The sequence below is a fragment of the Oncorhynchus mykiss genome, chromosome 17 (genome assembly GCF_013265735.2).
Source record: "Oncorhynchus mykiss isolate Arlee chromosome 17, USDA_OmykA_1.1, whole genome shotgun sequence".
Taxonomy (NCBI): Eukaryota; Metazoa; Chordata; class Actinopteri; order Salmoniformes; family Salmonidae; genus Oncorhynchus; species Oncorhynchus mykiss.
The window spans coordinates 15,591,983-15,606,055 of NC_048581.1; the positions used below are offsets into that span (position 1 = coordinate 15,591,983).

A 14,073-nucleotide genomic window follows, 5' to 3' on the forward strand; every position below is an offset into this window, starting at 1 on the left:
TTCTCTCAGGACATTCTATAGACATTCTCTCAGGACATTCTATAGACATTCTCTCAGGACATTCTATAGACATTCTCTCAGGACATTCTATAGACATTCTCTCAGGACATTCTATAGACATTCTCTCAGGACATTCTATAGACATTCTCTCAGGACATTCTATAGACATTCTCTCAGGACATTCTATAGACATTCTCTCAGGACATTCTATAGACATTCTCTCAGGACATTCTATAGACATTCTCTCAGGACATTCTATAGACATTCTCTCAGGACATTCTCTCAGGACATTCTCTCAGGACATTCTATAGACATTCTCTCAGGACATTCTCTCAGGACATTCTCTCAGGACATTCTATAGACATTCTCTCAGGACATTCTATAGACATTCTCTCAGGACATTCTATAGACATTCTCTCAGGACATTCTATAGACATTCTCTCAGGACATTCTATAGACATTCTCTCAGGACATTCTATAGACATTCTCTCAGGACATTCTATAGACATTCTCTCAGGACATTCTATAGACATTCTCTCAGGACATTCTATAGACATTCTCTCAGGACATTCTATAGACATTCTCTCAGGACATTCTATAGACATTCTCTCAGGACATTCTCTCAGGACATTCTCTCAGGACATTCTATAGACATTCTCTCAGGACATTCTCTCAGGACATTCTATAGACAAAACAACTGTGGCACATAATATATAGATATATTACTTTCATAAAGATCATTTTGAATTGATAATCATTTAAAACTAAACATCTCTCTCTCTCTCTGTCTCTCTCTGTCTCTCTCTCTCTCTCTCTCTCTCTCTCTCTCTCTCTGTCTCTCTCTCTCTCTCTCTCTCTCTCTCTCTCTCTCTCTCTCTCTGTCTCTGTCTCTCTCTGTCTCTGTCTCTCTCTCTCTCTCTCTCTCTCTCTCTCTCTCTCTGTCTCTGTCTCTCTCTGTCTCTGTCTCTCTCTCTCTCTCTCTCTGTCTCTCTCTGTCTCTGTCTCTCTCTCTGTCTCTCTCTGTCTCTCTCTCTCTCTCTCTCTCTCTCTCTCTGTCTCTCTCTGTCTCTCTCTCTCTCTCTCTCTCTCTCTCTCTGTCTCTCTCTCTCTCTCTCTCTCTCTCTCTCTCTCTCTCTCTCTCTCTCTCTCTCTCTCTCTCTCTCTCTCTCTCTCTCTCTCTCTCTCTCTCTCTCTCTCTCTCTCTCTCTCTCTCTCTCTCAGGGTTGTTGTGTGAGGAAGAGGAGGATGTGTGCTCTCCTGGTAGAAACCCCTGTCAGCAACACTCTACCTGCAGCAGCACCACTACAGGCCCCAGGTGACTACACACAGACACACACACAGACGCACACACACACTGGTACACATGTTCATGTTCTACATGTGTGTGTCCAGGTGTGTGTGTGCCCCAGGCTTCGTGGGGGGTGACTGCAGTGTGAACTATGATGAGTGTGAGGATCAGGACTGTCAGAATGGAGCGGTGTGTGTGGACCAGGTGGATGGATACACCTGCACCTGCCCTCAGGGGTACAGGTAAGACACACACACACACAGGTGTAAATGTGGAAACTATTAGTGCCCTTAGATGTGTCATAATAAGTTGGTCTCTCCTTGTCTCAGTACTGTCGTACATAAGAGGTGGGTTCATTAAGGGTTCAGTTTGAGGGCCAACATGTTAACAATTTCAGTTGAACAATTTGAATGAACATTCCTAAATGTTACATTAGCACATTTTTTTTATGGATTACTGTGGATTTTATAAGTGCAATTGATTTCTATTCTTACAACATGAAATAGAAACACACACGTTCACAGCACACTACCTTCTCAGACTGGAACACAGAACAAGTGGAATGTGTTAGTTAATGTTTACAGACTATTTCCCTTGTGGAACACCCCTCAGGACTCCAGATGTCTGCATGCTTTGCTCAGGCGTTAGGGCCAGATCTTAGTCCTTACATACCTTATGTCGTATGTTGTGGTCCGTAGTAATTCTCCCCCCCTCTTCCGCCCCCTAGTGGTGTGTTGTGTGAGGTGCCACCTCCTCCTCCATCTCCCTGTGAGCGGGCTCGCTGTCAGAACAGCGCCCCCTGTGTGGACAGAGGCGGTACTGCGCTGTGCCAGTGTCTGCCGGGGTTCGAGGGTGTGCGTTGTGAGAAGCTGGTCAGTGTGAACTTCGTGAATAGAGATTCTTACCTACAGCTGTCTGACCTGAAGAACTGGCCTCAGGCCAACATCACACTGCAGGTAATCACACACACACACACACACACACACACACATACACACACACACACTCCTGCTGCACTGAGCGAGCTAACTGAAGCTCACGTAAGCCTACTCTTTTGCCTCGTGCAAGTGTTGATGATAAATGAGAGGCCACTTTTTTTATGAAAATCTGTGAATATTTGGCCAAGGGAATATTTCTGGTTGGTCTCGGGGAAGAGTCAGGAAGGGAGGCTTTTCAACAGGTTTGAGTGAAGTAGCAGCACAGATGTTGAATGAGAAACTAATGAGCATGGAGAGTCTCACAAGTTTGATGAAATGAATGACCTCATATCTGTCAGTCTAATACGGTTATTTTCATACTTTTGTAGCTCTTCATTAAACACACACCTTTTGTAAGTAGTTAACTGTCCTCTCCAAGTTTATCTGGAATTTAGCCTGAAAGGATTTGACAAATGTGATTGGTTGATGATATAACATTTGCCCAGGTCTCGTCTTGTACTTCGCAGAATATAAGATCTCAACAATGATTGGAGAAGTGTTTAACATCACCAGCACCACGTCCTTATCATATAGTCTCTTATCCTTATCATATAGTATCTTATCCTTATCATATAGTCATCATATAGTCTCTTCTACTTATCATATAGTCTCTTATCCTTATCATATAGTCTCTTGTCCTTATCATATAGTCATCATATAGTCTCTTGTCCTTATCATATAGTCTCTTGTCCTTATCATATAGTCTCTTGTCCTTATCATATAGTCTCTTGTCCTTATCATATAGTCTCTTATCCTTATCATATAGTCATCATATAGTCTATTGTACTTATCATATAGTCATCATATAGCCTCTTGTCCTTATCATATAGTCTCTTGTCCTTATCATATAGTCTCTTGTACTTATCATATAGTCATCATGTCGTCTCTTGTCCTTATCATATAGTTTCTTGTCCTTATCATATAGTCTCTTGTCATTATCATATAGTCTCTTGTCCTTATCATATAGTCTCTTGTCCTTATCATATAGTCTCTTGTCATCATATAGTCTCTTGTCCTTATCATATAGTCTCTTGTCCTTATCATATAGTCTCTAGGCCTTATCATATAGTCTCTAGGCCTTATCATATAGTCTCTTGTCCTTATCATATAGTCTCTAGGCCTTGTCATAAGAGCAAAATGCGTGACTGTCCCGCACATTCCAGGACATGCAATCACCCTAATGCGCACACACACACACGCCCACACAACCACACACACGCCCACACACATGCCCACATAGACATAGATGGGCATACACACACAGAGGAAAACACACGTGTGCGCACACACACACATTCTGACCTGTGTGTGTTCCCCAGGTGTCGACAGCGGAGGATAACGGTATCCTGCTGTATAATGGAGACAACAAGCCAATGGCTGTGGAGCTCCATGAGGGACATGTTCGAGTCAGCTATGACCCTGGTAGTCAGCCTGGACACACTATCTACAGGTACACACACTATCTACAGGTACATACACTATCATCAGGTACACACACTATCTACAGGAACACACACTATCTACAGGTACATACACTATCATCAGGTACACACACTATCTACAGGAACACACACTATCTACAGGTACATACACTATCATCAGGTACACACACTATCTACAGGAACACACACTATCTACAGGAACACACACTATCTACAGGAACACACACTATCTACAGGAACACACACTATCTACAGGTACACACACTATCTACAGGTACACACACTATCTACAGGAACACACACTATCTACAGGTACACACACTATCTACAGGAACACACACTATCTACAGGTACACACACTATCTACAGGTACACACACTATCTATAGGTACACACACTATCTACAGGAACACACACTATCTACAGGTACACACACTATCTATAGGTACACACACTATCTATAGGTACACACACTATCTATAGGTACACACACTATCTATAGGTACACACACTATCTATAGGTACACACACTATCTATAGGTACACACACTATCTACAGGAACACACACTATCTACAGGTACACACACTATCTATAGGTACACACACTATCTATAGGTACACACACTATCTATAGGTACACACACTATCTATAGGTACACACACTATCTATAGGTACACACACTATCTATAGGTACACACACTATCTATAGGTACACACACTATCTATAGGTACACACACTATCTATAGGTACACACACTATCTATAGGTACACACACTATCTATAGGTTATATTTACACTACCGTTCAAAAGTTTGGGGTCACTTAGACATTTCCTTGTTTTTGAAAGAAAAGCAAATTGTTTGTCTATTAAAATGGCAGTCTCTATGGGGGAGCCTTAGGGTTCAATTCTTGGACCGACTCTCTTCTCTGTAAACATCAATGATGTCGTTCTTGTTGCTGGTGATTCTCTGATCCACCTCTACCCCGACGACACCATTCTGTATACTTCTGGCCCTTCTTTGGACACTGTGTTAACAACCCTCCAGACGAGCTTCAATGCCATACAACTCTCCTTCCGTGGCCTCCAATTGCTCTTAAATGCAAGTAAAACTAAATGCATGCTCTTCAACCGATCGCTGCCCGCACCTACCCACCTGTCCAACATCACTACTCTGGACGGTTCTAACTTAGAATATGTGGACAACTACAAATACCTAGGTGTCTGGTTAGACTGTAAACTCTCCTTTCAGACTCACATCAAACATCTCCAATCCCAAATTAAATCTAGAATTGGCTTCCTATTTCGCAACAAAGCCTCCTTCATTCATGCTGCCAAACATACCCTCGTAAAACTGACCATCCTACCGATCCTCGACTTCGGCGATGTAATTTACAAAATAGCCTCCAACACTCTACTCAATAAATTGGATGCAGTCTATCACAGTGCAATCCATTTTGTCACCAAAGCCCCATATACTACCCACCACTGCGACCTGTATGCTCTCGTTGGCTGGCCCTCGCTTCATACTCGTCGCCAAACCCACTGGCTCCAGGTCATCTACAAGACCCTGCTAGGTAAAGTCCCCCCTTATCTCAGCTCGCTGGTCACCATAGCATCTCCCACCTGTAGCACACGCTCCAGCAGGTATATCTCTCTAGTCACCCCCAAAACGAATTCTTCCTTTGGCCGCCTCTCCTTCCAGTTCTCTGCTGCCTATGACTGGAACGAACTACAAAAATCTATGAAACTGGAAACACTGATCTCCCTCACTAGCTTTAAGCACCAACTGTCAGAGCAGCGCACAGATTACTGCACCTGTACATAGCCCACCTATAATTTAGCCCAAACAACTACCTCTTTCCCTACTGTATTTAATTAATTTATTTATTTTGCTCCTTTGTACCCCATTATTTTTATTTCTACCTTGCACATTCTTCTACTGCAAATCTACCATTCCAGTGTTTTACTTGCTATATTGTATTTACTTTGCCACCATGGCCTTTTTTTTGCCTTTACCTCCCTTATCTCATCTCACTTGCTCACATTGTATATAGACTTATTTTTCTACTGTATTATTGACTGTATGTTTGTTTTACTCCTGTGTCGTTGTATGTGTCGAACTGCTGTGCTTTATCTTGGCCAGGTCGCAGTTGTAAATGAGAACTTGTTCTCAACTATCCAACCTGGTTAAATAAAGGTGAAATAAATAAATAAATACAAAAATAACATCAAATTGAACAGAAATACAGTGTAGACATTGTTAATGTTGTAAATGACTCTTGTAGCTGGAAACGGCTGAGGCCCTTTATCAGCAACCATCACTCCTGTGTTCCAGTGGCACGTTGTGTTAGCTAATCCAAGTTTATCATTATAGAAGGCTAATTGATCATTAGAAAACCCTTTTGCAATTATGTTAGCACAGCTGAAAACTGTTGTTCTGATTAAAGAAGCAATGAAAATGGCCTTCATTAGACTAGTTGAGTGTCTGGAGCAACAGCATTTGTGGGTTTGATTACAGGCTCAAAATGGCTAGAAACAAAAAACTTTCTTCTGAAACTCGTCAGTCTATTCTTGTTCTGAGAAATGAAGGCTATTTCTTGTGAGAAGAACCCAAGAAACTGAAGAACTCATACAACACTGTGTACTACTCCCTTCACAGAACAGCGCAAACTGTCTCTAACCAGTGGGAGGCCCCGGTACACAACTGAGCAAGATGACAAGTACATTAGTGTCTAGTTTGAGAAACACCAGTCTCAAAGTCAACAGTGAAGAGGCGACTCCAGGATGCTGGCCTTCTAGGCAGAGATGCAAAGAAAAAGTCACATCTCAGACTGGCCAATAAAAATAAAAAATTAAGATGGGCAAAAGAACACAGACACTGGACAGAGGAAGACTGGAAAAAAGTGTTATGGACAGACGAATCTAAGTTTGAGGTGTTCGGATCACAAAGAAGAACATTTGTGAGATGCAGAAAAAATGAAAAGATGCTGGAGGAGTGCTTGATGCCGTCCGGACGGCGCTACCCTATGGACGGCGCTAAATTGGAGCCAATTTCCAGGACAATGACCCAAAGCACAGCTCCAAACTATGCAATAACTATTTAGGGAATTCTGGAATTCTGTCTATAATGGAGTGGCCAGCACAGTCACCGGATCTCAACCCTATTGAGCTATTGTGGCAGCAGCTTGACTGTACGGTACGTAGAAGTGCCCATCAAAGGTCTGCAGGGCTGTAATTGCTGCAGATGGAGAATTATTTGACGAAAGCAAAGTTTGAAGGACACACACACACACACACACACACACACACACACACACACACACACACACACACACCTATAACATGTTATATACACACACACATTACATACAGGTACACACACACACACACGCCAACGTCATCTACATTCTATTCACAAACACCGACTATCACAACATACTAAAATATCACCGCCACCTAACCTCTGACCTCTAATCCCTGACCTCTGGTGTTGCCGTAGTGCTGAGACGGTGAACGACGGGCGTTTCCATACGGTAGAGCTGGTGACCTTTGACAGGATGGTGAACCTGTCTGTGGACGGGGGTGCGCCCACCACTCTGGACAGTCTGGGTGGGGTCCCACCTCTGTCTGGAGAGGCACCGCTATACGTGGGGGGTAAGACACACACAACCTCAGCTGAGAGCTAGGTTCAGGCCCTAACCCACCCTATTACATATTAATGTCCAGGTCTCCTCTCCTCTCCCTCACTCTCTTTCTCTCTCTCCACTCTATTCTCTACTCCCAACCTATATATCCTTTCACTCCCTCTCTCTCTCCCTCCCTCTCTCCCTCCTCTCCAGGTATGCCAGAGAAGATGTCCTACTCCTCTCTGAGTCTCTTCCAGCCCCTCAACTCCTCCAGTTTCCACGGCTGCATCAGGAATCTGTACATCAACCACGAGCTGCAGGACTTCACCCAGACCACTATGAAGGTATGGTGGGAGACGGGGAGGAACATTCTGGTAACTTATCCAAAATTCACAGGTTTTCCAGAAATCCCAGTTGGAATATTCCCAGAAACCTAGGTGTGAGAAGTTGGAGAAATATTTATTTTTGTATTTTATTTCTGAAGCTAAAGACACATTTTCACACTGCGTTGATAATAACGTTTTTTTTTCTAATTCTAATTGTTTGATGTGCTGAAGCCGGGGGTGGTGCCAGGATGCCAGCCCTGCAGGAAACTGTTCTGCCTCCATGGAGTGTGCCAACCGGATGGTGCCCAGGGACCCCTCTGCCACTGCCAGCCTGACTGGGGTGGGCTACACTGCGATCAGCCAATCGGAGGAGGCCTTGTTGGGGGAGATGTTGCCCCGGCAACCGCGGCTAACCCATGCCAGGGGAATAAGTAAGTGAGACAGGAGAGTGAGTGATAAAGGGTTGTAGTCTGTTATGGTTTATAGTGGGTCTATGTGGCTTGTTATCTTGTGTTTTATCATGTTGATTTATTTTGGGGGTAACTCATTAATTGTATGGTTTAATTGATTATGTTGTCCGAGTCCCAGCTTTTGTATTTTCCCCACTGTATTTTTCTAATAGCATCTTTCTCTTCCTCTCCCTCCATTTCTCCCACTCCCTCCTTTTCTCCTTCCCCCTCTCCCTCCATTTCTCCCACTCCCTCCTTTTCTCCTTCACCCTCTCCCTCCATTTCTCCCACTCCCTCCTGTTCTCCCTCCCCCTTTCCCTCCTGTTCTCCCTCCCCCTTTCCCTCCATTTTTTCCCTCCCCATTTCCCTTCATTTCTCCCTCCCCCTTTCCCTCCATTTCTCCCTTTCCCTCCATTTCTCCCTCCCCCTCTCCCTCCATTTCTCCCACTCCCTCCTTTTCTCCCTCCTCCTGTTCTCCCTCCCCCTTTCCCTCCATTTTTCCCTCCCCATTTCCCTCCATTTCTCCCTCCCCCTTTCCCTCCATTTCTCCCTCCCCCTTTCCCTCCATTTCTCCCTCCCCATTTCCCTCCATTTCTCCCTCCCCCTTTCCCTCCATTTCTCCCTTTCCCTCCATTTCTCCCTCCCCCTTTCCCTCCATTTCTCCCTCCCCCTTTCCCTCCATTTCTCCCTCCCCCTCTCCCTCCCCCTTTCCCTCAATGTATCCCTCCCCCTTTCCCTCCTGTTCTCCCTCCCCCTTTCCCTCCTGTTCTCCCTCCCCCTTTCCCTCCATTTCTCCCTCCCCCTTTCCCTCCATTTCTCCCTCCCCCTTTCCCCCTCCCCCTCTCCCTCCATTTCTCCCCCCCTCCCTCCATTTCTCCCCCCCTTTCCCTCCCCCTTTCCCTCAATTTCTCCCTCCCCCTTTCCCTCCTGTTCTCCCTCCCCCTTTCCCTCCTGTTCTCCCTCCCCCTTTCCCTCCATTTCTCCCTCCCCTCCATTTCTCCTTTCCCTCCATTTCTCCCTCCCCCTTTCCCTCCATTTCTCCCTCCCCTCCATTTCTCCCTCCCCCTTTCCCTCCTGTTCTCCCTCTCTACCTCCCCCTCCATTTCTCCCTCCATCTCTCCCAGGTGTGTGAGGGGTGTGTGTGTGATTCAGGATGTTCAGTCGTACAGGTGTGAGTGTGAGGAGGGCTGGCACGCCACCTTGTGTAATCAACAGGGGGAGCTAACAGCACTAGTAGTACCAGCAGTGCCAGAAGGACCAACCAAGCCGTGTTCAGTGCTGCTCTGCCAACATGGCCACTGTCAGCTGACTGAGGGAGGAGCGACCTACTGTCTCTGTGACACGGGATACACCGGGGACACATGCGACACAGGTAAGGATGGAGGGAGAAGATAGGAGGAGGGGGGACAGGTACGAGAGAGAGAACCTGTGATACAGGTTATGACCGAGGGGGAGAGGTGTGGAGGGAGGAGGGAGTGTGTGTTTGACAGGGAGAGACATTGGAACACTCGGTCGCATTGCGCCATTGTTGAGTGTTCTCAAGACGTCTTGGAAATACGATGCCATTGCTACATTAGGCAAACAATTAGTAGGAATCAACTTTGCCATCATTATTATGCCGTCAAATTTACTTTAGACAAATGTCATTAGCTAGCAATGTTCCTAAAAAAATGTGCTAGCAAAAATGTGGTGCTTTCCCTTCACTCTTAGCTAGCTAGCCTACATTTAAAGTCAATCGGATGACATCACAATGATGACAAACAAATGAACTTTAGACATAATGTTGATAAGCGCCAACTGAGAATGTATTGAGAAGAAAGTGGTCGGACACCAGTCCTCAAGAGAACATTCAAAACAACGATACATGAATAACCACTACTGTGTTTGATCATGTCCCACTACTCAGCCTCTTTAACCTCTGTCCTCTAACCTCTAGTTGAATCAGCGTGTCGCGGCGAGGCGGTGCGTGACTTCCACCGGGTGCCACGTGGCCACGCCAACTGCCAGACGACGCGGCCCTTCTCCTGGGTGGAGTGTCGGGGGGGCTGCCAGGGGGGCGGGGCGGCGTGCTGCGCCCCACTGAGGGTACGACGCCGGCGCTACACCTTCGAGTGTGACGACGGAAGTTCCTTCACACAGGACGTGGAGAAAGCAGTGGAGTGCGGCTGCAAGGAGTGTGTGTAGAGTCGTTGAGGTACTACACACACGTGGGCAGCGCAGTCAGCCGAAGAGGAGTTACTGAACACACTGTGGGAAAGTATATATATATATAAAACATGGACATTGTCTGTGTGTTGTGGACAACAGTGTTTGTAATATAGGACAGTTCTTCCCTGGCAAGGACGGCCAACCAACACGAAACCAACCAACCTCATCTTCATCATCTTCATCTACCTAAAGAAAGTCAACTGTGGTCTCACATTAGTAATGTTACATTGAAAGGTCATTCTTTGGATTTATACTGTATTGTACACCACTTTATCCATGTGCTCAAATCATTGTAAAATGGAGGAACCTGTGTGATGCATGGCAGCCATGTTGGCAACAGGAAAACGTTGAGACACTTCTCTAGTTTCTTCCTGTTAAATGAGAAACTGCTGCTCTTTTTTGCTAGTTTACCATTTAATCTGTGTATCTTTTCACTGGGCTGCAATGCCAGTTTGCCCTCTAGTGGCCGGTCTTATAAAGAGGATGTTTGAAGGTTCAGATGGGGGAAGGGGGTGCATTTGAGAGAACAGCTGAGGCCCTTTGGCCTACTTTAAAGAGGTGGGGGCCCTTTGGCCTACTTTAAAGAGCCTTTTGGAGGCTCTGTGCCAGTTTGATTTTAGCCAGAATCTTCTTTAACATTCGTCATGGTAATTGGTTATAATTGTATCATTGAGTAAAACCCGCCTCCTATCCCTCTCTGGTCCAATCAGTCTCCTTCTACCACATCAGCAGTATTATGAAATTCAACACAAATGTAGCTTTGATAATATTTTATTTATATTGTTGTAAAACTAAAACAGAAAGGTACATAACGTTTGTTTAACTTTTACATTTTTTGCTTAGATTGTTTTTATTACTTAGTGTCATGTAGCCTAATGTAGCCCTTTGATTATGATACAAAACACTTAACAGATTGTAATATATATCATTTCATTTGGACACAGTATTTTTATATGTTGAAATGGAAAAAAGGGTGTTTGAATCCTGGCATGGGAGAGACTACACAGGCGTTGTATTGGGTCTGTAGACTGAAGCAACATCTTGCTGTTCTTCTCTACTGCCTGATGTAAAGCTGCCAAAACCAGTCAGCCAACCTATTGTCAGTCTAATACACAGTGTCGTCACGGCGATGTTAAATGACTGTGATGTCATGGTTCTTATTACATGTTGTCTACCTACTTGGTGAATATAATATCATCAATGATTTGCTTCAGATTATGTGTAGTGATGTTTTATTTATTTCAATAAAAGACATGATTTTCTCTCTTCCACCGTGAACGTGTTGTCATTTTTCTCCGTGGCCTTTGACCTGGATGTGTGTGACCTTTACCCTGAACATGTCAGTTCAGTGTTTTGTGCAGGGGAGAGAAATTGTCACGGAGTCTATGAGCTATGACAGATCTTAGTTAATCACCCCTGAAGAGAGTGATGGGGAAAGAGGGAGAATGACTGAGTGGAGGACAACCAAAGCAAATGAAAGGAGGAGGAGTGGGGGAGATGGAGGACAGGATAGAAAGAGGGAAAGGAGAGGGGACGAGAGAAAGCCAGAAGAGGAGTTAGAAAGATCAGTCTTGTTCCCTGGCAGTGTCTCGGGGAGAGAGAGATCAGCCTTGTTCCCTGGCAGTGTCTCGGGGAGAGAGAGGAGAGAGAGAGAAAGATCAGCCTTGTTCCCTGGCAGTGTCTCGGGAGAGGAGAGAGAGAAAGATCAGCCTGGTTCCCTGGCAGTGTCTCGGGAGAGGAGAGAAAGATCAGCCTTGTTCCCTGGCAGTGTCTCGGGAGAGGAGAGAGAGAAAGATCAGCCTGGTTCCCTGGCAGTGTCTCGGGAGAGAGAGCAGCCTTGTTCCCTGGCAGTGTATCGGGGAGAGGAGAGAGAGAGCAGCCTTGTTCCCTGGCAGTGTCTCGGGAGAGGAGAGCGAGAGAACAGCCTTGTTCCCTGGCAGTGTCTCGTGGAGAGGAGAGAAAGATCAGCCTTGTTCCCTGGCAGTGTATCGGGGAGAGGAGAGAGTGAGCAGCCTTGTTCCCTGGCAGTGTCTTGTGGGGCCGTAGGGTAAAACCCTCCCAAACCCTTGAGTTCAGGCTGTTTAATGAAACTGTGATTTATATGGAACCTGAACCATAAACCATAATATATCCCCCTCTGTGTGATTGGTTCAGCCAGGCCCCTACCACCCCCTGTGAAAGCTCGGAGACACACACACACACACGCTAAAGCATACGAACACAGGCACACACACAAACGCGTACACACACACACCCTCCCCCTCGCCCCTTCACCAGCATCTGCACCCCTTCCCCCTCTCTTTAAAGAGAGATCAAATCATACTACCCCCCCCCCTCCCCCAATACCAATAAATCCCACTGACTACCATATTCAGAGAGGAAAGATCCACACACAAAAAATAAAATAGTCTCCCCCTGAAAACAGGTTTTAATATCCAGTCCGCTGTATAGTCTTATTTGCTGCTTCCAGCCTGTCCTGTATTGGCTGGCTACTGTCACAGTGAACACTAACACACATTTCCCTGCTTCCAGCCTGTCCTGTTGTGGTGGGCTACTGTCACAGCGAACGCTAACACACATTTCCCTGCGTCCAGCCTGTCCTGTTGTGGCTGGCTACTGTCACAGCGAACACTAACACACATTTCCCTGCGTCCAGCCTGTCCTGTAGTGGCTGGCTACTGTCACAGCGAACGCTAACACACATTTCCCTGCGTCCAGCCTGTCCTGTTGTGGTGGGCTACTGTCACAGTGAACACTAACACACATTTCCCTGCGTCCAGCCTGTCCTGTTGTGGCTGGCTACTGTCACAGCGAACACTAACACACATTTCCCTGCGTCCAGCCTGTCCTGTAGTGGTGGGCTACTGTCACAGCGAACACTAACACACATTTCCCTGCGTCCAGCCTGTCCTGTAGTGGCTGGCTACTGTCACAGCGAACACTAACACACATTTCCCTGCGTCCAGCCTGTCCTGTTGTGGTGGGCTACTGTCACAGAGAACGCTAACACACATTTCCCTGCGTCCAGCCTGTCCTGTTGTGGTGGGCTACTGTCACAGTGAACACTAACACACATTTCCCTGCGTCCAGCCTGTCCTGTTGTGGCTGGCTACTGTCACAGCGAACGCTAACACACATTTCCCTGCGTCCAGCCTGTCCTGTAGTGGCTGGCTACTGTCACAGCGAACACTAACACACATTTCCCTGCGTCCAGCCTGTCCTGTTGTGGTGGGCTACTGTCACAGAGAACGCTAACACACATTTCCCTGCGTCCAGCCTGTCCTGTTGTGGTGGGCTACTGTCACAGCGAACACTAACACACATTTCACTGCGTCCAGCCTGTCCTGTTGTGGTGGGCTACTGTCACAGCGAACGCTAACACACATTTCCCTGCGTCCAGCCTGTCCTGTAGTGGTGGGCTACTGTCACAGCGAACGCTAACACACATTTCCCTGCGTCCAGCCTGTCCTGTTGTGGTGGGCTACTGTCACAGCGAACGCTAACACACATTTCCCTGCGTCCAGCCTGTCCTGTAGTGGTGGGCTACTGTCACAGCGAACGCTAACACACATTTCCCTGCGTCCAGCCTGTCCTGTAGTGGTGGGCTACTGTCACAGCGAACACTAACACACATTTCCCTGCGTCCAGCCTGTCCTGTAGTGGCTGGCTACTGTCACAGCGAACACTAACACACATTTCACTGCGTCCAGCCTGTCCTGTTGTGGTGGGCTACTGTCACAGTGAACACTAACAC

The 14,073-nt window shown here is 46.3% G+C and overlaps 1 protein-coding gene across 2 annotated transcripts in view; it reads left to right on the top strand.

Annotated features, from left to right (window-relative positions):
* Positions 1-11,587, top strand: part of LOC110495057 (slit homolog 1 protein) — a 105,999-nt gene extending 94,412 nt beyond the window's left edge. For both annotated transcript variants that reach the window (XM_036949074.1, XM_036949075.1), the window contains 9 exons: positions 1,222-1,315; positions 1,393-1,530; positions 2,016-2,244; positions 3,585-3,715; positions 7,210-7,364; positions 7,550-7,680; positions 7,894-8,093; positions 9,236-9,483; positions 10,048-11,587. In XM_036949074.1, coding sequence (XP_036804969.1) covers positions 1,222-1,315; positions 1,393-1,530; positions 2,016-2,244; positions 3,585-3,715; positions 7,210-7,364; positions 7,550-7,680; positions 7,894-8,093; positions 9,236-9,483; positions 10,048-10,295 — 1,574 coding nt within the window. In that variant the 3' untranslated portion in view covers positions 10,296-11,587. The remainder of the gene's footprint in view (positions 1-1,221; positions 1,316-1,392; positions 1,531-2,015; positions 2,245-3,584; positions 3,716-7,209; positions 7,365-7,549; positions 7,681-7,893; positions 8,094-9,235; positions 9,484-10,047) is intronic.
* The last annotated feature ends 2,486 nt before the right edge of the window (positions 11,588-14,073 follow it).